Source organism: Penicillium daleae (assembly GCF_028827525.1).
Source record: "Penicillium daleae strain IBT 16125 chromosome Unknown utg000001l_segment0_segment0, whole genome shotgun sequence".
Lineage (NCBI taxonomy): Eukaryota > Fungi > Ascomycota > Eurotiomycetes > Eurotiales > Aspergillaceae > Penicillium > Penicillium daleae.
In genome coordinates this window covers 2,945,323-2,965,991 of record NW_026623149.1, presented here as the reverse complement: position 1 = coordinate 2,965,991, position 20,669 = coordinate 2,945,323, and the positions used below count along the sequence as shown (strand labels likewise).

Sequence of the window (20,669 nt, the reverse complement as noted above, 5' to 3'; positions counted from 1 at the left end):
GCCTCTGAGAGCATCCAACCTTCCGTTTTTCTTCAAACAAGGGAGGCTCAAACGCCTCAAACCCACTCAAGATGCCCACTAATAACGAGGACGTCAATGAGCCTTCTCCGACCACTTGTGACAAGTCGGACGACTTTATCACCTACAGCCATGATAAGGTGCTTCGACCTCTCCGGTTTGCCGACATCTCATTTTCCGAACTCTCATCTGAACTGGAAGGTTACCTGTCAGTGTTAGATGGCGGAGCCAGTATTACTTTCAACCGTGGAGAGGAGTTGTCCAGCATCCGCTTGAGCGAGATATTAGAGACCTTTTTCAGAAACCCAACCCCCACCGTGCACGAGGGACCTCCATTGACATGGACGGCGATCGTCCTCCACGCCGGCCCTGATTTTTGAGGGCGCCCCAACGCTCAGGATTGGACAGTCCTTGGTTGAACTTGCAAAAGATGATCTTGAACTGCTTAGGTCGGGGAGACCCTGGCGGTTTTTGAACCCCTGGCCTTATAAAGGCGATTGCAAAAAAGAACTTCAGTCTAGTGAGATGGCAATACAGGAGATCAATGAAACCCGGCAGACTATGCATCAAGGTATCTAATTCACATTCTTGTCTCTTGAATGGCACATGACATGCTAAACCGGGTGAGGTCAGTCTTGAATAATATGGCGGTCGTTGAGCAACGCCTCACGAATCATCGCAATGTCGTGGCTCGACTGTTTGAAGATCAACATCCTTCTACTCTTCAAGAATAAATTCCGGAACAAGTTGTTGCACGAGACGTTTCACTTGAAGGATGCGCCCGCTATGCCAGCGTTTCGAAAGAAAACGCCTCAAGTGAAAGAGATCGACCTCCCACCCGTGCAGACATTCATGAGTCTAGCCGTGGTCAAACTGCGCGACCGAAAATTAACGAACCGAACCAAGATAGGCTAACAGATAGCTCCACTGTAGGAAATATCTTGCAAAAAGAGAGTCCGCAGCCAAGTGGAAGAATGAGTTGGAATGAAGGAAGGTGTGGATGAAAAGAAGTTGGTGGTGAAAGCGGCAAATAAAAGCGGTTGCGCAGTTGAAAGACCCGCCACGTGAGGCTCTCTCTCGATGGCCTGGGAATTTCACCGACTCCCACTGGCCTGCAATTCGGGGCAAAAGTCAGTCCAATTCCATCTGCGTGGTACATTCCACGCTCGCTCAGTGGACTAGGCACCCTGTCTGAAGAGTTGCCCTCGGGTTGCACCGTGGCAAATCGACGGTGCGCTGTGGCTGAGTTCTGCTTCTACTGTCGTCCCAGTCCTCCACTAGTGCGTCTGCAGCAGACTATGTGGATATGTGGATGCCGATGTGCAGAGTATTCTTTGTTTACTTCCTCCTACTCACCGTGGATGCTTGATAGACTTGGTCCACGGGTCGACTCTGGGCTTCCCGGGCGGCTTTCCATGGAAACCGGGCTGATTCACACGGTTTGTCTGGGTCTGGTGGGCCAGCGCCCAATACAAGGCCCGATTTGTCAACCTTGCCCATTGATCCTCAAATATGATGCATCCATCAAGGCGCACTACGGTTGCCCGATTCTCATCAAAGACCACGTTCCTTTGTTCATGGCTATAAGTCTGCGGCCTGCGCCCCTTCATCAAAGAATGTGTCGTCGACAACGGTCAGCAGGAAACGCTGCGCCTGATCTCTCGGGTGCCTAACCCGTCTTTGGGTTGGGCCTTGGGAATTTGGGTGATAAAGCTATGATGATCTTTCTGATTAAGGTTACCATGATGAGCTCTGGTTGAGGATAGTACTCCTGGTAACAGGGAATCCAAGCTAATAACTAACCTACGCTACGATGGAATTCAGAACCCTCCACACGGCTGTCACTGTGGGGGTTGTCGTGATGACGTCAATGGCTCCCTCAACGCGCTTGCTTTGTTTGGCCCGCCGCTTCAGCTGGGAAAATTGTGAACTCAACCGATCAAATCATCCTATCATACTGAACCAAACGGAAATAGGGCTTTTTGATTCTCATTAAAGAGCTCGACGGGCCGATCGTACGAAGATGGCGAAACCACTCTGAGGAAATCGCTTCGGCCGGGTGATTGGTGCTTGACGGGCACATCCTAGGCTTGACTCTTTGGTGATACGTGTAACAGCTCGAGATGAGGCGTCCTTGTTCGAGTGTGTGACTCGAGCGATTTGAATTTGACGTTGGTTGTAACTCGCTGCGCATATGTTGTGTAACCCAATACTAGACAAGGCAGTGCCGGACAGGACATTGCCCTCGTTATACAAGGGGCAATCAGAAGATTAGACATCTGGAGGCGGAATCGAACCTCCTCGATCAACCGAAACTAAATGAACAAATTTGGTACATAAATGGTTCCATTATGATCTGAAATACCCATGTTTCCGTTGGTTTGAAGCGCACGACTAATGTATCCCACCATCTTGTGTACCTGTTCCAGACTACTCCATCGATAAGGCTATTGAGGGCGGCAATATATCTTCCACTGGTGGTCTATCTTTGGAAGAGAGTCTCTTTATCATTCACGCTACATTTGACGGGAGTGAGAAGTAATTGGGAATGATAGGGTAAAGTCCTCTAGTCGATAATTGACTTAATAAACTGGCCAACGGCTTCAGTAGCGGGAGATTCAAAGTGTCCATTTCCAAAATTAACGGAGACCAACCATCGGGATGAGGCTCTGCTGTACGATTAGGGGGCTGTAAGACGCTGTGGCTTTATACAACGGATTAGCACACAGTCTTCAACGAGCAATGGTGCTGGCCACATTTCGCCCCAAATGCTAGGATGTATAGAAAAAGAAAAAGAAAAAACCTATCATACGTCGCAGCTGGAGATCCTTTTGTTATCATCAAAGGTCATTAGTTCGATCTATAGATATAAATAACAATTCAAGAAAAGACAGACATTATATCAACCGATGTAACTCCACCGAGAAAACCAATTGTCCAAGAAATTCACCAAAAACTCCGCTCCAGCATAGTGCCGGCCTCCATGTTCAGTTGAATAACATCTGGTTCAAAAGTTGAAAGTCCCCCAAATCATTTCAAATCCTTCGCTCCCTTGGACTCTGCCTCTCACTTCATCTTTATCACATCTTGATCACTGACTGCGCTTCCGCTTCAGTTGTACCCAGATAATAACCGCACAATAAAACAACCAAACAACCTCAGCCACAACGCTATACCCAATGATAGCGCCTCGAGGGGCGATGGCCAGTTGAAGCCCCAGCCCACCATTGAGGATTCCCAAAAGAATCATAATTCGTCCAAACCACCGATGAACATAGGCAAAGATGCCCTTCCCTCCAGTCTTGCGATAGGAGCGATGTTGCAGTAGGCCCATGGCCGGCTGGAACACAGTAAGACCTAAAACGACCACAAGCCCTATAATCGGGTGGTGGTTGTTCAACAACTGGACTTCCCTGGCCATAGACACCCCGAGCCCGAGCCCGACCAAGGCCACAATCAGCGAGAGCATTTGAAGCAATCCGTGAACGGTGGCCGTCCTTGACGATGGGAAGAAGTGAAGCGTCAGCGCGAAGAAGGGGAGCATGATTACGAACACAATGCTCATCATTATGCCATGGGCCGTCCTCTTCTTGTTGAAAAAGGAGTTTCCATCTACAGCAGTAGCTGTGGTAATTGTCGCAGAGGAGCCGGACAATTGGAGGAAAGGATTATCAGAACTCCCTCCCGTGGCTTTCACCAAATCAATAGAGACCGCGCCCGAGTCGTCATGTTGAGTGAGTTCCGCAGAGACATCGCCCGAATTGAGCGGCGAGCCGTATTTCACAGACCAGATCCAGCCGCTCGAGGCGCTTGTCACGTCTGCGCTTCCTCCGGGCCAGGTAATACAGCTGTCGCATCGTATATTGGCGGTTATCGCACCATCGGCGGAGACTCCGCTCCCATCCAAAAGTGAGACCCGGGCAGCGCTATTGTACAGTGGCTCGATTTCGCCCACCCCCAGCCGCGGCGAGACCGTCACGTTGTTGCCGTTGGGGTACACAATGAACATATTCCCGCCCACCATGCGCGTGCCTTGGCCTAGGGCGAACCATCGCACTTGGTTTGTAGCGCTTGATTTTAACTGGAAATATATCGATCCCGAACCAGACTGTGCGGTGCTCTGAGGAATATTGATGCTGTGGGTAAGATCATCGTGGCCAGGGGGATGAAAACTCTGAAGTCGAGCAAGGCTGGTCGCAGCCCAAGCTAGCCAGCAGAGGTGCAACATGGCCATGCTGTGGAAGCGACCGAATGGCGATGTGAGCAATGTGGGATTTCTCACGGCGTAAATAGAGTGAGCTTATGTGGAGAAACGATTTCAACGAAAATAATCGATCATCTCTCGTCAGGAAGAACGTGCGTCGATCATCCAAGTAATCATCAGTCATTGAGTTTTCGTTTTCGTGTCAGCAGCGGGCCAGGCACCATATCTGGCATGGAGAGAGGGGGGGCCACTTTGAAGGGCAACCGCCCCAGTAAATGTACGGCCTCATTTTCGTATCCGTTGATATCATCGACAGATCTGATCCTTGGCTCTGGGTATCTTTGTTCCTGCGATCTGCGACCGAGATGAACGCACAGCCTCGGGGGTACGGGGTCAGTCTTAAAGCAGCAATACACGAACTGCCGCATTGAGCAGGGTCCTTGGCATTCATCCCTGACTTTGGTGGTTCCGCGGGCGATCCTCGAGAGCAGGGTAAATGATATCACACACACACACACACTCCTGTACTTCCACGGAGACTTTCCGTGGTCACTAAAAATAGGTATCGTGGTTTTAAACCACCAGAATCATATGACCGTAGTCTTAAAACTACTGTGGTTTAAATACTTCCATGGAGACTCTGGTGTCAAATAGGTGAGCTTCTGGGGCCCCCATAGCTTTAGGGAGACCGTTTTCCGGCCTGTGTGGTCTCCTGGCTGAGGGCGACCCCATCTCCAGTGCCTGAAGGCCCCTAGTGAAATAAATCCTGGAATTGTGTCCAGAAGGGCTTTGGGTCTAGAGATGTGGATCCATAGTGCTTTGGCTTCAGGCCCCGTGATCTAGAGCAGTTGATTTGAGGCTTCGTTCCCAAGGCCGCGGACGCGGATCCACTTTGGACGTACGTCCACAGCTCCCGGCCTACCACAGCTTTCAATCCGTCAACTGGCGGCTTATACGGCCAAGTAGCCGTGAGGGCCACAGATCTGCAGACTACAGTCTATACAAGCTACAAATCTCTGGATTCAGGGCTCAAGAAGGATACATTGTTCAAGTCTGATGCATGCGTTTCGCCGGCCGATAATAATCATCATCGCGGTCGGCTTGGAGTGCCCTTGTGATAGATTCTACCGTCTCCTCACTTACAACCAGATCATCCCCGAAGGTCATAAAAACCGTGTTCGTGCCATCCTCAATCGCTGCCTCGAAGCACTGCCGTCATCTTGTTCGCTTGCATGCTCTTCCATGTTGGCATCTTCCAGGGACTCCCTCCCAGCTATACTCTCTTCACTCCCTCGTCGTGGCTGCTCGTCCTCAAATCCTAACTCAGCATGACCTTCCGATTCTTCATTTGCACTGAAACTTGGCTCCTCCCGAATGGGTTCAAGGTGCTCGAGTTCATCTGCTACAGACGGTTCCATGTCAGGAAGACTCTGCTCATTTTCACCCATTATACTGTCACTTCCAGATGACCCGAACTCAGTCTCGACCGGCGGCTCCAATGCCTCTTCCACACCGCTACCATCCGAATGAGTGCGCTCGATTTCCATATCAGACTCGGGAGGCAACATTGACAAGTTTCTGGAAGGAGATACTGAATCATGGTCGGAATGTGAAGATTGGTGCCTTCGTTGCTCTCGTTGTTGTCGTCTCTCTAACTTCTTCGCTCGCTTCTGCTGTCGTCGCTCTCGGTGAGCATCTTTCAAGCATTGCTGATCTAAATTGCTTTCCCATTCGGCTATCTCATTTCGTGGCGAATGATTACTCGGGACAAAAAGCGGAGACATTGGCAAGTCAGTATTTGGGGATGCGCCCGTTGTGTCGCCATTCACGCTCGGCATTGACAACTTGCTGAAAAAAGTGAAGTAGACACTGCTCCTCACCAAAATGGAAGTCACCTTCCGTTCATGTTTGATGGAGTCACCTTCCGTTCATGTTTGATGGAGTCACCGTGGATTCGGTCAATGAAAAGAAACGGGCAATCTTGCATTTGTGCATCGGTTTGCGAACGTCCACATCGAGACTCCTTTTTGGCCTCTCTTCCACCAATGCTTCGCACTGGAAGCTGATGGTCAAGCGGGATAGCCCTCAAGAAGCACTCGGTGACTTTGTTGATCAGAGACTCAATTTCTTCCTCGTTGTACCGGTAACGATCTGGCTGACGGGCTCTCAACAGATGATCTTTCTGACTCCGTGAAATTTGAAAAGATTTCGCCGCTGTGTACGAAACCTTTCACAGCGGTTCTATCCTTCGAGGAGACTCCAGGTGCCAGAAGTTGAAGTGTTTCCACGGTATGCATGTCAATTCTAAGCATTTTAGCACGATTATGTCCCACAAGTGAAGACCAGAATTGTAGCAGCTGAGTTGGTGCATGAACTATCTCCTACGGCCAGAATCAGCATCCCTTTTGTCTTGAGAGTCGGATGATCCTACCTCGTCGCAGCCAATTGCAAGAGCCTGGGGAAGAGACCCAACTTGCATTCCGTGTATCAGCAACGAGGGCAAGGCGAGTAACGAATCAAAAGCAGCTCGAACGGTCGGATGAGACTCTAGTCCACGAAGCCGCCTTGCTTTGTTGTCTGACAGCCGCGACAACTATCGATTCTCGAAGTGTGCATTTGCTTGATTTCGATATTGGCGGACTTTAACGTAAATTTCACCATCGCTTGGAACCCTCTCGTTGCAATATTCGTCAACGAGGCTAGCTTGGAGATCCGGACTAATGTCTTTGGGCTGTCAAGAGGGGTTTGGTATGGAAGAGGATGTGGTAAGATGTCTGGCTTACCATCCAAATACAGGTCAACGGCCCACCACTGGTCGATCGATGGTAAAAACTGTTCTCCGGCCTTTAATCGATGTTGGCCATGAAGGCATTCTATAGAACCAGCGGGAAAATGGAGATGTGGAAAGCGACTCGGTTGATCGGTCAGCAGGTCAGCGGTGGTTACTCCTGCTGCTTGAAGAGCCTCATGGAGATGCTGAATTGACACAACAGCGCTCACATAGTTGTCGCTATCGAGTCTCCGACAACCTTCTTTGTCAAAAATTCCACAGAGCCTCTCTACATTCTTCTCACTTATATGTTGCGAGACAGACGGAGGGACAGTGATCTGACTGATATTTATCTTGGCTGTCCCTTGGTATTTCCGACACCTTTCGTTCAGGGTTCGCAGCTCGGGATCTGCGTATATAAATTCTACCATGGCTGTTCATGAAGCACAATTGAGAATTCTCGGAAAACGCGAATGTTATTTATGTCCAACAGGTCTTAGCTCACGGAAGTGAGGTCCCACTTATTTTCTGCTGACTCAGCGTCCTGGTGACCAATGTAGTTAAACATGATTCATTTTATTGATGGAACGGCAATATATAGTGCCCTCTGCGTCTCCAAATGCCCTACCTTTCTACCCTTTTTTTTTTTTTTTCCTTTTTGAACCTCTAAAGTAACTACAAATATGTCGAGACAAGACAAACACTGTACAAAGATTGACTTCACGAGCTACCAAGAACTGTCAGCGAACAGTCCATCACGAGAGGCGGCCTCGAGCAAACATACGCTGCCTCATGTGCCCCCACAATTGAACCGTAATCCCAACTCGAAAAAAAGAGATATATCTCCCCAGAGCGAAAGTGCACGAAAGTAGTGAGAGGAAGCCCCAAAAGCTTACAGAGATATATATATTTAAGTCTTAAATGTCAAAAATACGCGGTATTTAATGGTAAGCTAATAAAATAGTCCTAGAAATAATTCAAGATTTGAAGATATTGTTCTTTAAGCCTAGGAGAGCTTATATTCTAGAATGATATGACCGAGATTGATGGTCAGAACTCCTCAAAACCATGACAAAATGACGGCGATAAGTGGTGCATACATAGTGAAAAGGAGGTAGAATACTAGGCGGATCTTGCGTTCGCTCTAGTCAAGTTTCCTCAAAGTCTAAGCATTTTGCCCTAAATTCGCTCCGCAACATGTAACTAACCCCATCGTCCTGTTCCTCCTGGGTAGCTCTTGGGTTGGATAAAATAGAGTCAAAGTAGTTAGTGCAAGCCTAGAAATGTATAAAACCCTACAGTAGTCAAGCTCAGGAAAAGTAAACGTACGGTTCTTTCTTCTCGAAACACGGATATAACGATTTATTTGACTGGGAGCACTATCGAAAATTCAGGGAGAGATGTATTCTGAGGCGATTTTTCAACTGGCTACATCCGCAATAGCATCTTTCTGCTGTGGGCTGCCGCGGTTTTGGGTCTGATCACATCTATTCCGCTCCTACTGTTTGAATTGAGGTGGACGAAAAGTGAAAAATCCAACGTCCCTATTCCAGGCCTGTCTTGGCCAATACTACAGCAGGAGATTGGCAGTGTATTTCTTTTACTGAGTAAGCAGAACCAAACTACAGAAGACTCGGACTCCGCACTCGGCCGACGACACATAGGGAAGCGGATATGACGTAATGGGAGGCGGAAGCGGAAACCAAAGCAGACAGAGAGAAATTGCGACGATATCAGTGCCTTTCTGCCCACCCACCGCTTTCGCTTGTGCGAGGATAGGAGGACTATTTTACCTCTATCTTCCCACTGGCTTGCTCATTATCGTGTTTCTTATCCTGTTATCCTGTTATGCTATCTTGTTATTTTGTAATCTGTACTATTTCTTATGTTAACGTGTTAGGGGATTTGTTAACATGTTATACAGGTTGCCCATGTATGGCTGGCCGGGACAATGTTGACGCCTCGGCGGACGACTCCGGGTACAGCTCTAGATTCGACGGCATTCTGTTACAGTATGGAGAAAAGCTCCAGGGGCTACACAACAACATCCTGTAGGTTTTAGTATGCCATACTCATGGTTTTAATACGCATGCCATGCATGTAAATCAGATAGTAGTAGAATGGCTATAGTGCTGAATACACCCACACTCGCACTTGCAAGAAGCAAACTGTTCTGTAGGCCGGCAGCGCATCGAACGGAAGTGATTCGTAGGCTCGCGAGCTATCTGCCATATCGCCTAGTATCACGTACGTTAGGAGGCGTAAGATAAAGAGATAGATGAATAAAGAATGCAAGATAAAAACATGGAAATATGCATTGATGGTGACCTGCATTCTTGCTCTTCTGGCAGGTTGCTACAAAGCACCTACTTGTAATCACGTCGCTAGGCCGACATCTCAATACAAGAGACTCCATACTATATTCCTAAACCCAGAAACAGTTCTTCCTTGATAACCTTTAAAAGCATCATTACCTCCTCCTTTCCGTAAAATGCTTCGTTGAAAGATCCACTGAGTACAATTTGGCCGGCCCAAGACCACAGAAATGCTTCGATCTCCGGAGTCTGCATAGTATCCGCTAACCATACGTCCTCAATCTTCCATTCAGAGCCAAATGAGCTGCTCAGAAATCTGTCCATAATCCCAATGCTAGACAACACTGGAGTACTGCTCAGTTGCGGTCCTGCAGCGAACGAGTCTGTGACTAGCTCTCCAAATATTGGAAGCAGGCCGATATTCACAGACTCAGTCTTGAAGCCAGCCTGGTATTGTTCATGGACCTCCAGGCATATGCCGTCAAATGATTTTCCTTCAGCAGTGACATGAAAGGGAATCCCGGTGTGGTAGCAAGAAACAGGCTGCTCTTGTGCGTTAAATGATGTTGGGAAGTATGGCCGCAAGTCAAAGCTCGTGAAACTCGTATAGGAGGTTCCTATCTCGCCTGCAGTAGCTTGAATGTTCCTGACAGCAAATATCAGGGCGGCATGCCAGGCAGATGTCACACTAAAGTGTCTTTGCTTGCATACGCGAATGACTGCATTGGTCTCCTCGATTGAGAGCTTCAATTCTTGTCGGGAAGTGCCTGCTGGAGATCCTCCCATATTTTTGACCGGCATCATAATCGGTTTATCCTGCAAATATCGTTCAAGAAGCAGTACAGCATTCTTTCTGTCGCGTTCAGTCGAATCACCAAGCCCAAGTAATTCGTCTTCAGTCAATGGCAGTCGGGAAGCTTCACTCGTGAGGTTGAAGTCACCTGGATTTGTGAGTGCACTGAAAAACGCATTATATAGTAAAAGCATTCCCCTCCCATCCATAAATGTATGAGCGGTAGTAATCATGAGTTCCTTCGACGATGGGAAGCAGTGTAGTGTAATGAAAGGTGCCAGAACAAGTTCCCTCAATATCTGATTGGCAGATTGGTCTCGGTGAATTTTGAACGATGAAGCAAGCCATTTCGTTAATGTGTCGTCATTAACAGCCCGGTATACCTTTTTGTGGCCAACCACTTGGCTTGCAAGAGCCGGGTATTTATAGCGCATTTCTACCCAGGCACTGCGGAAGGCATCCTCAAGGTGAAGTGACGGACCGCTATAATTGTACTTGACGGCACTCGCAATCATCCAATGCATTGGGTGGCCTTGAGAAGGTGTAAGTGAAGCGTAGAACTTGGTCATAAATCCGAGCTCTTGCTCCCAGACGCCATTTCTTAACTTCCAAGCTTGTTCATTCGCCATTATGAGCAAAATTAAAGCGGTTCTCCGCGTGAGATCCCTGGCTGTTTAAATGAAGACGGAGAACGGAACACGACTACTGCAGGCGTCGTGGTTGTCGATGTAAAGAAGCAGAACGAACAATTAAAAAGCTGACATAGATGGCAGAGTATGGGAAGGCAAGTTTCCAAATTTATGTCTCAAGTTGGCAAAATATTGCGGCTTTAAATATGCTGCAGAAGTTGCATGCTCCACCTTCGCGGAGAAAGTCCTCTCGAGAACGACGGGCTGTGTAGTGATAGTTAAGCATATTCAATACGGCGAGTCTGACAGGCTTCCCTTTAAGTGGAAATGAATGGGACATTAACCAATCAGAAACGAGCATGTTAAATCCGGTGTCCTGAGTCCTAAAATTAGTGGGAACCGTTGGCACTAGGATATCGTACGCCCACTGAGTAGTGGAGAGAGATTTAGTACGAATGAGACAACTAAGCCCTTTTTTGGTTCCGCTTCCGATGTTATCCGAGCGGAGGTAGCTTCCGTCCACAGACGTAGACCACTATTCACTACAAAGTGGTGAAATTGTAGTTATTACTTACTGTACCATACGTCCGACTTCTGAAGGATGAAACCGTCATTGAAACGTGAGTGATAGGGTAAGTTATCAGCATCGTGTCCTTAAAGACCCTAGCCCGCGCCATATCTACTGCCACTAAGACAGTAAGGTACCCAGACAAGCTCATCTGCAGAATGCCATGGAGAAAAAGGCTCAGGTATATCTCGTTGGGGTTCACATCCGCGTCTCAGTCTCCAATTAGGCACATCACAACCCCGCAAATAAGAAGCTCCAGCGTTAACACGGCCTGCTTACGTTTTGTGTTACGAATCCTCCAACTAACCAGGCACTCGTCAGCTTTGAGCCGGGCTGTACGGAAGTTCCTCAGCTTGGACAATGTATGTATAACCGGCCCCTTACAAATATTACATATTTTACGGACCCTCGCGGAGCGAGGGTCCCCACCCAAACGATATCGCGTTTTCCCATAGTAAACACCCCTTTTCTACACGCGATTTCTCGCCACAACCATGCCTAAATTGAATGAATCGAACGAATCTATCGAATCTCGCATCCAATTGGCCATTCTTGAATTAGAGAATGTTGATAAGCCTAATATTAAAGCGTGGGCGCGCACTAAAATCCTGCCGTACCAGCGGCTTCTTGCGCGTTACAAGGGTCGCACATCGCTCTCTGAACGGCTACCTAACGGTCGTAAATTGGATGAATCGCAAGAATCTGCCCTTTGCCGGTATATCGATTTCCTCGATTCGGTCTTCTTTCCTCCTAAGCGACCGGTAATCGCGGCTGCTGCCAATGCAATTCTAGCCAGTGGCCATATTGGTACAACTAAACCACCTACAATCGGCGACCACTGGCTAAGACGCTTCCTCCAACGTCATCCCGAGTATCTCTCTCGTCGTCAGCGAGCTATGGATATAGAGAGAAAGAAGTGCCTAGATAGGCAGGTTGCAAGAGAGTGGTTCAATTCCTGCCAGGAGACGATTGCCCAATACGGAATTACTGCGGACGATATATGGAACTTCGATGAGACCGGTTTCAATATCGGCGTAGGTAAAGACCAGTGGATTATTACCCGCGAACCTAAGCGCCAAATCTCTGGCGGTTTCAGTACTAATCGCGAGTATGCAACTGCTATTGAAGCGGTCTCAGCCACTGGTTCTACTATCGCTCCCGTAGTAATCCTTAGCGCTATGGTCCTTCTACAGCGGTGGTTTGAGATAGTAGGCGATGAGAGAATTGCCGTGACCGAAACTGGCTATCTTAATAACGCCCTTGCCCTACAGTGGATACAGCTATTCAATAAGCTTACCAAGGATTCGGCTAAGGGGACGCATCGTCTACTAGAATGTGACCAATTCGGCTCGCATCTTACATACGAATTCGTCAAATACTGTGAGGATAATAAGATTATCCTCTTCTTTCTACCGCCTCACTCAAGCCATATCCTTCAACCACTAGATGTTGGTGTATTTAGTGCATATAAGCACTGGCACAGTGAATGGGTATACGATGCTACCGTCAGCGGCTATGAGAAGATTACCAAGGATGATTTCCTTGGTGCGATCGCGCAGATTCGGCAGAAGACCTTCAAAACTTCTACAATTAAGCTTGGCTTTCGATTGACAGGCCTATGGCCAATCAATCCGAATATAGTCCTCGAGGACTTAGTCGATTCGGTCGAGGAGGATTTCGGCTTTAATACACCAAGTCCGCCGTCATCAATTGCTAGCGGTGGCCAAGATTCGTCAGATCTTAGTACACCAAAGACTGCTGAGCGTGTAAAGAGGCTAGAAGAGAGGCTGGAGGATAAGATTACTCGTATGCAACAATCGCCCTCTCGTCGCCTACTTAGAAAGATGGCAAAAGCTGCGACCGAATTCGCATATCTTATTGAGGAGCTGCAGCAGAATATCGAGAATTCGAATTACCTGCGAGAGATCCGATACGCTCGCGAGAATCGGTCGCGAAAGGCTTCCAAATTGACTGGGATAGTGCATTCTAGCCAGGTTGAACGTATGAAGCGAATTCTAAAGAGTGGTGATGACCTGAAGGCTATCATGAAGTTACGGCCATATTTCAAGAGAGAGGTCTTGCCGGAGTTGAAGGGGTTTGCAAGAAGAAGGGCTATTTCATTAAAAAGTAGCATCGCTTTCTGTATTGGCCAATCAGATGGCTGCATTTCGGTATATTAATTATCTTCTAAATCGCACTGCTTTGGTGGTTTAAATTGCATTGAAACTAGGTGGTTGAATTGTATGGAGATCCGATATCGTTTGGGTGGCGGACCCTCGCGGAGCGAGGGTCCGTAAAATATGTAATATTTGTAAGGGGCCGGTTAAGTAGTGTGAATTGGTGAAAACGGCCCTTCCGGTAGCAAAGGCCTTTCCGGTGTAGCGCACCCAGGGAAGCAAGCGGTGTGGGTGGGCCGAAGGGCACGAATAATCACTAGCCAGGTTGTGGTATACGGCCGTAGCCTAGCGACATTTGTGACTCACACCGATTAGGGGCTGCAATACGGCTGTATCCTAGCATGTTCCAGGATATTTATTTTGCCGGATATAGAAATACTTTCCAAAGGCCGCAGAGTAGCTAATATTCCAATTCGGCCCCTACTGGACAGTTTCGTTGGATTCCACCATTCCAGCTTTGTTTATTTCATTATAAATTCAGTGCCTAAAATTTGAGTTTCCCAGGCAGTGGTAGCATCATACGCAGCGAAAGAGTGATTACATCATGCTTCCAAATCAGAAAATAACGGAGGCATTAGAAGGGGGATGCCTCTGTGGCTTGATCCGATATCGAGTTGCCCGGCATGATAATAAGCAACTCTTAAAGGCAAGCCAGGCACCCTTAGTTATACCAAACCCCTTAGCACTATTTCTGACACATTTAGCGTTCAATTAGATCGTGATATGTCATTGCAGAGATTGCAAGCGAAATACTGGCTCGGCATTTTCAACCAATATTCTGGTCCCAAGGCTGTCCCACACATTCTGTGGCTCTCCAACGGTGTTTAGTCGCCGCAATGAAGAAGGCCAGCTGATACTACAATATATGTCATCACTGTGGGAGTACCCTGGCAGCGGAATCACCGAAATACCCTGGACTTAGAGTGGTGAAATATGGCACATTGGATTCTAGCGATGGCCTCGGCGTGCTAGACGCACAGATATTCTGTTCATCGGAGGAAAGTTGGCTTAAAAGATTGAATGATGATTCGATGGAAAAGTTCAGTGGGAAGTTTGAGAAGTGATATTTCTTAACATATAGAACAGTAATTTTATCTTAGAATCAAGTGCGATATTATGAAATGTTCCTGCTAAGGAAGAACGTAGTTCCAGAGGTTTGTGAGAAACCCGAGTTTGATCTCTAGGGTTGATTCTCGTGGCACTACCCTACCTTCCCTTTTGATGGTCAATTTAGATTGAACGGAGGTCTCGTCCATAGCGATGGTCTCTGTTGAGAGAGACAATGAGTTCAAAATGTTTGCAAGGTTGTCCCCTGTCGACTCATCATCCTTTACAACAGGCTTCAAATCACCAACACATCCGTCTGTCTCATGGCGCACGAGAAAACTCACACCACCGAGATCGGTAGGAAATTATGCGATGGTGCCCAGTGCTGTCTCTAACCTGAGGGATGGTGTATGCTTTCTCGAATTCATGACCAAAGCCCCGGAATTCGCCCGGCCCAATTACTTCATAGGTAGCGGTCTCGTCACGACAGAATATCGCAGTCTGAGCGGCCATATCCACCTGGATGGTGAATGGATCGAGTCCATTTTTGGTCAAAGTGGGCTTGATAAACGATAGAAGCTTGCGAATGTTGTTTCGGTCGGTCACGACGTCAATTGAGCTGATGTCGAACAAAGGCTGCTCGATATAAAGGGAGCGGAATAACGGCTCTAGAGGGCTATCAGGATGACGAGCAACATTCTGAGCAATATAAACAAGGCCGCTATCTTTCTTCACGCGTCGTGGCCCTTGAGGAGCAGACCATCGAGCTGGACTGCCTGGGACAGCGATGGTGGGTGTGGATGCTTCGACCCAGTTATAAGAAGCCAGGTGCTTCACATCAGTAATGATTGCTTTTGCTGGAGCAAAGGAGTCGAGACAGAGGCGGGAGATCTCGACGAGCTCCTCGGAGGCTGTTTTGGGTTCTGGCATTTTATGAATCTTTAGCCTGCGGATTGGAAGTTTACCAGCCTGAGCCTTGGAGGAGGGTCGTAACTGCATAATAAGCCGCCGCGTGGTGCAGTCAAGTACAAAAATTTCCACACCACTTAATCTTTTGTTAGCTTTCCAATGGTGCCAGCATCAACTGATAGGGTGTATGTCAGGAGTGAAATGCAAGTTATCTGTCAGCAATCTGTAACTCGCAGATCTGCTGCAAGCCAAGCAAATCGCATTTGAACACGTTTTGACCGGTCGTAGGCAGCTTCGCATCGCATGCTCATTTGACGTATCATAACCTACATTGAACAGCAGAACTCTTGGCGGCTCTCGTCGTTGACAGTCTCTCTTCCCTTCTGCACTCAGGAAGAGAATGTAGCCATCGTCAGCTTTTTATCTTCAAACATGATAAGCAGGGCTGCTGCAGAGGCATCCAGAGTCGAAGAATTTGAAAGAACTGTGTATCCATGGCTCGACTTATTAGGACGAAGAGTCGATCTGGTATGATGGTTGAATAGGCAAGGACTCTGGCACCCCTAGAGTCACTGCTAGTGTCCGCAAGGCGTCTTGCCACACTAAGCACTACCGAATAGGAGGCCATTGTTGTAGTTGTATCTTGCCAGTGACCCACTTCACCAAGCAATGAACACAATGGGCCAATGGAATCCCTCTTCCCTGGAAGCGAGGACAAAACCGCTGAATTATGACCGTTTAAGCAGCGGGCTGTCGTAGGGTCTTAGAGTCGATCGAAGTGTGATCTACCGACGTAGGAAAATTGGCTGGCTCTTACGTGGCTCCGTAGTGATCGGGCTCGGATCCTTGGGAACCCAGTGATGCGTGCGCCCCATACAGAGCCAATGCCAAGGCCCATATACGCACCGCGAAGTCACCTGGATGAACCTAAGAACCACTTCCTTCAGCTGAGGGTCAGCAAGGCCTCTCTGTCTAACCTCTAGGTAACGCATGGTAGTTTGAATATGGCGTCCACCTCCGTTAAATTTAACGGAGCCAATAATGGACTCCAGGTTGGCAATAATCCAGGAAATATTATAACAAACCTTAATTCGTCTCCGGGTAAGTATCTCAGAATCAAATGCGTCGACTAAGTTAACTGACTATTTGACGACCTGCAGCCAGCGACATAACCAGTACTGGCGATGGAGCTAATTTCGGCGGGAGTTTAAACGCAACTCGCGACATACATATAAGTAAGAGAACAAGAAACAGGGTTAAGCTCCGATTGCTAATCAGTCAAAAATAAAAGATCATATCACATCCATACCTCAGGGCCTCGCTGGGCAAAGACGAGCAAGGGATGACAATTCTGAGGAATTATCTACCTGCTCAGACGAGCATAGAAGGAAAAGGGTTCACCAGGACGATAATAGAGGCTCCTTTTCTTCCGAAGGAAGTGAGTTTTGGAAGAGTGCTGACCTTAGTATTCTTGACAATCCTAGGCATGAGATGCTACGGGACGTTCTAGAGCCTTCGCAAGTGACTCAGAGTACTGAAGATTATGGAAGTCCTCTAGATAGTCTCACTAGTGACAAGGGCGTATCTTCCTCGGAGGAATCCTCGGAAGACCAAGGGGTCGCTTTGGTTGAATTCCACAGTGAATCGGGGTCCTTGCAAGATACGCCACTTTCGGATTCTTTAAGTAGCTCTGAGGGCGATGCAGAATAAATTAAGGGTTACTGTACCCAAGTGACAGACAAAGGACTCATAGGCACCATTGAGCCACGCCAAGCTGATCAGCGGAGGTGGATTCTTCAAGAGGTTGACTATGAAGAATTATTCCAGTTGACTTTTATTGTGTTGCTTAATTTGGGGGGAGGATCCACTCCTGAAGCACTTGTTGTGATACAAGGCAAGACCACATCAGGAACAAAGGCCGCATCAGTACGATTTGGGGCCAATTCTCGAACGGGAAAGAGTGCTTTTGTGTGAGACTCGGGAAGCACACTGTGTTCCTATTGAGGGACGACTCCTATTTTTAGCTGACTAAGACGGGACGCAACCGGAAGGAGACGGCAGTATCCTAACACTTTGTACATCGCTCGATCAAATTCTTCTCCGGCGCGGTGTCTACTAGTCTCCAGGAAGGTGAAATCTACACCCGTCGCTCTCCGCTCTTGAGCCTATCCTAGAGTCTTGGAACGCATGGGCTGGCCCTGGGAGCTGTCATCCTATTATGATCGGTTTTCTGCGTCTAATGCAGACATCCTTAGGTTTGCCACTGAACTGAAGCTTTATTAGACTCCCTCAAAAGCTTTCTGGTCCCGGGATGGGCAAGTTTAATCCTAGGAGGGGTTTAAAGCTCCCAGGATCGCGGGTTAGCTTCCTAGGAGTGTAAAGTCTGTCTCTGGGAACATGAACCACCTCTCCTGGGAGCTATCTTGCTCCTGGAAACTCTAGGCAAAGTTCCCAGAGGCCGCCACTCATCATCCCAGGATCGACGGAAGTGTCTCTGGGATCGGGTTCCTTCAAGTATGGATGAAGAAACTTTAGGGCAGTTTCATGTACGGATCCACTCCTTTCTTTCACAGCCCTATCGAGTTCAGGAACTTATTGGCCAGCCCCGGGAACTCTACGGCCCCCGGAAGCTCAAGCCGTACTTAAGAGGTAAACAGCGGGTCTTCGGGTGACCGAATTGCCTCTGGGATCGCCCGGGGTGTCCCAGGGATTGGTCCCTTGGATCGATGTCAGGGATATACATGAGCTTACATAGCACTTCCATCAGCTCCAGGAACGTGTAAGTCAGTCCTGGGAGCTTTGTTGCTCCTGGAACCTCCAGTACAGTTCCCAGAGGTAGCCGCAGGTCCCTCGAGGATCGAGCGGAGTGTCTCTGGGATCGGACGATTTCCATGTCTCCTTTTCTTGCGGTCTCTTGAGCCCTTATTTTGACAGAAGCAACTGCCATGAGGCAAAGACAGTTGGGATATGCTGTCTATTCAGAGCAATACTAATTTGAGATTCACTTTCCTGCCTGACCCATCTCTAAAACACGAGGAAATATCAACGCATGTTGGGGATAGAGCCAGAGGAATGACATCACTAAACCTTATTGGTGGTGATCGGTGGGGCATGGTGGCGATTCGGGACTCCTAACCAAAAATGGACCAGATGCCCTCAAAATGCAAGGGCATAATACTGAACAACGCGACTGCGCGGTATACCATGTCCGCCAATCCTACAGGACTGCTCCGGTGGAGAGCACATCACTGCTAACGCAGGCCTACTCGAAAACTACTAGTTCGGAAAACAACCTTTTCGACGGAGCTGAGCGTTGAAGTCGGCATGTCAAAAGATGAGGCAATCAATCCATTGTAGCTAGGATACATGCCTGGGATTAAATTAAGCATTAGTGGAGCGGTAGTCAACGGTGGAACGATATAGTCAATACCTCGGGGAAATTTGAGGCCTAGGATAAGTTAGTTAGCTCAATTTTATTTTGACGTTGATGGATCTTGGAAAGATGAGGGGATGGGCTAATCTACCAGATAAGACATCTCGGTTCAGAATACGCTTTAGATTGCATTTAATTGGCCCTGCCGAAATTTCGCGCACGTGCACATCATGGGTAAGAATAACGTTAGAGTACTTAGCCGGCGTCTTGAGGCAGAAAAGGATTGATTGTTTTAGCGGGAATCAGGCAATAAAGAATATTGGATGAGGAGTCTTCCAGATGACGGGAAATATGCCGACATGACAATATCTTGTCAAGAACATAATTTCAAAGGCCACCGCGCCATCATCTGCTCTCAGTCACCCTTCTTTGACGCTGCTCTAAACGATGGGTTCAAAGTGAGTGGAGTTCTGGACTTGCCCGTTGTAGTCATGATCGAACTTCTAACAGACATGATAAGGAAGCAAAGTCATCACAAGTCAACCTACCGGGCGATAATGTTGATACCATAGCCCGCGTTTTGTCATTCTGCTATCTCCAAGACTACGGTCAAGTAGATGATTCTATGAATTTAAAGCCAGATGGAATACCACGCAGTCATCGTGGAGTATATTTAGCTGCAGACAAGTTTGGTATCTTTTCTCTCCGAGAACTCGCAAGCAGCCGGATCGTTAATTGGGCAAAATCAAATTGGAACTTGGGATGTTTCCCGCACATTGTCGAAGATATATGGTGCACTACCCCGCCTCATGAGAATGGACTTCGCGATGCGATTGTAGAGGTTGTTTCAACCAATATTCAACATTTCTTGACACAGAACGAAGGGAATAATGTTTTTAATGATAATCCTGCATTTACAGTTGCAGTTTTGAAGCGAGTAGCATCTCTTCATCCCTTACAGCGTTCTTGAACGCCTCCCATCCAATTTGGCACGACAAACTTGTTCTTTATAACAGCACACTTTGGTTGCTTCATATTGACAGTGTGATGATTTTATCAATCCTCCCCTGTATGGAGTCAAGCTCCGTCTGAAGGAAGGTGATTGGTTCAGTATAATGTTCACTGCTGACAGCACTCTGTCTTATGCTCCGAAGTACCTCTGGTGCAACATAGTCCTGACTCCTTAACTGATTCACTAGTAGATCCACTTCATTTCGCCTTCTCTCCAAATTCCTCAACTCTGACAACACCTCTCTAGCAGATTCACTGCTGCCATATTTATGGTCCAGGCACACGCTGTACAATTGGCAATAGCAGAAGGCCTCTTCAGGGCATACAACGGACTCTGAAGTTCCCAGAAATATCATATGCCAGAAGAACTCGAAGACCTGTCCTGCATCAAAACTTGACATTGAAGTCTGCACCAACCAGTCTCGCATATAGACCAGCCATTCCAAACGAATATTTTTAACAGCCTGCCGAGTAACAGCAAACTGGCCACCTCCAGCGGCGGAAATCACAGGAGGGATCCCTTGGTCGGGAAAAAGATCGCCAAATGCACTTTGGGCACGCAGAAAATGAGGGTGGCGTGGAGAGTTTGGCTCTGACTGGACTTTATTCATTTGAAGAAAGTCAGGGCAACCCCGAGTCCAGTCACACCAGAGATTGACAAACCCTTTCTCTGCAACATAACTGCGACGTAGAAGACTAAGCATCCAACAGACATCGCGCTGGAGCAATGTGTTGTTATGCCAGCTTTGTCGGTTTGCGTGTACAAATATCATAATTTCAGGCAGACGGTCATAATGGTCAATCAGATATGTTAGATATTGCATCGCCTCTCTCCCCTTATTTAACGGTGGGTGA

The 20,669-nt window shown here is 47.8% G+C and overlaps 7 protein-coding genes across 7 annotated transcripts; 3 read left to right on the top strand and 4 right to left on the bottom strand.

Annotated features, from left to right (window-relative positions):
• Window positions 1–71: 71 nt before the first annotated feature.
• On the top strand, window positions 72–398 carry N7458_000949 (uncharacterized protein; the record flags this gene model as incomplete). The annotated part of the gene is made up of 1 exon (XM_056904343.1): window positions 72–398. The coding sequence occupies one exon, from the start codon at window positions 72–74 to the stop codon at window positions 396–398; it is 327 nt and encodes a 108-aa protein (XP_056772110.1).
• A 301-nt stretch (window positions 399–699) lies between these two features.
• N7458_000948 (uncharacterized protein) lies at window positions 700–933 on the top strand (the record flags this gene model as incomplete). Its single annotated transcript, XM_056904342.1, has 1 exon — window positions 700–933. The coding sequence occupies one exon, from the start codon at window positions 700–702 to the stop codon at window positions 931–933; it is 234 nt and encodes a 77-aa protein (XP_056772109.1).
• A 2,176-nt stretch (window positions 934–3,109) lies between these two features.
• On the bottom strand, window positions 3,110–4,252 carry N7458_000947 (cytochrome and DOMON domain-containing protein; the record flags this gene model as incomplete). Its single annotated transcript, XM_056904341.1, has 1 exon — window positions 3,110–4,252. One exon carries the CDS (start codon window positions 4,250–4,252, stop codon window positions 3,110–3,112), a length of 1,143 nt encoding a protein of 380 aa, XP_056772108.1.
• Window positions 4,253–5,385: 1,133 nt separating this feature from the next.
• Window positions 5,386–5,790, bottom strand: N7458_000946 (uncharacterized protein; the record flags this gene model as incomplete). The annotated part of the gene is made up of 1 exon (XM_056904340.1): window positions 5,386–5,790. One exon carries the CDS (start codon window positions 5,788–5,790, stop codon window positions 5,386–5,388), a length of 405 nt encoding a protein of 134 aa, XP_056772107.1.
• A 3,619-nt stretch (window positions 5,791–9,409) lies between these two features.
• Window positions 9,410–10,729, bottom strand: N7458_000945 (uncharacterized protein; the record flags this gene model as incomplete). The annotated part of the gene is made up of 1 exon (XM_056904339.1): window positions 9,410–10,729. The coding sequence occupies one exon, from the start codon at window positions 10,727–10,729 to the stop codon at window positions 9,410–9,412; it is 1,320 nt and encodes a 439-aa protein (XP_056772106.1).
• Window positions 10,730–11,791: 1,062 nt separating this feature from the next.
• N7458_000944 (uncharacterized protein) lies at window positions 11,792–13,477 on the top strand (the record flags this gene model as incomplete). Its single annotated transcript, XM_056904338.1, has 1 exon — window positions 11,792–13,477. One exon carries the CDS (start codon window positions 11,792–11,794, stop codon window positions 13,475–13,477), a length of 1,686 nt encoding a protein of 561 aa, XP_056772105.1.
• Window positions 13,478–14,842: 1,365 nt separating this feature from the next.
• Window positions 14,843–15,451, bottom strand: N7458_000943 (geranylgeranyl pyrophosphate synthetase; the record flags this gene model as incomplete). Its single annotated transcript, XM_056904337.1, has 1 exon — window positions 14,843–15,451. The coding sequence occupies one exon, from the start codon at window positions 15,449–15,451 to the stop codon at window positions 14,843–14,845; it is 609 nt and encodes a 202-aa protein (XP_056772104.1).
• Between the last annotated feature and the right edge of the window lie 5,218 nt (window positions 15,452–20,669).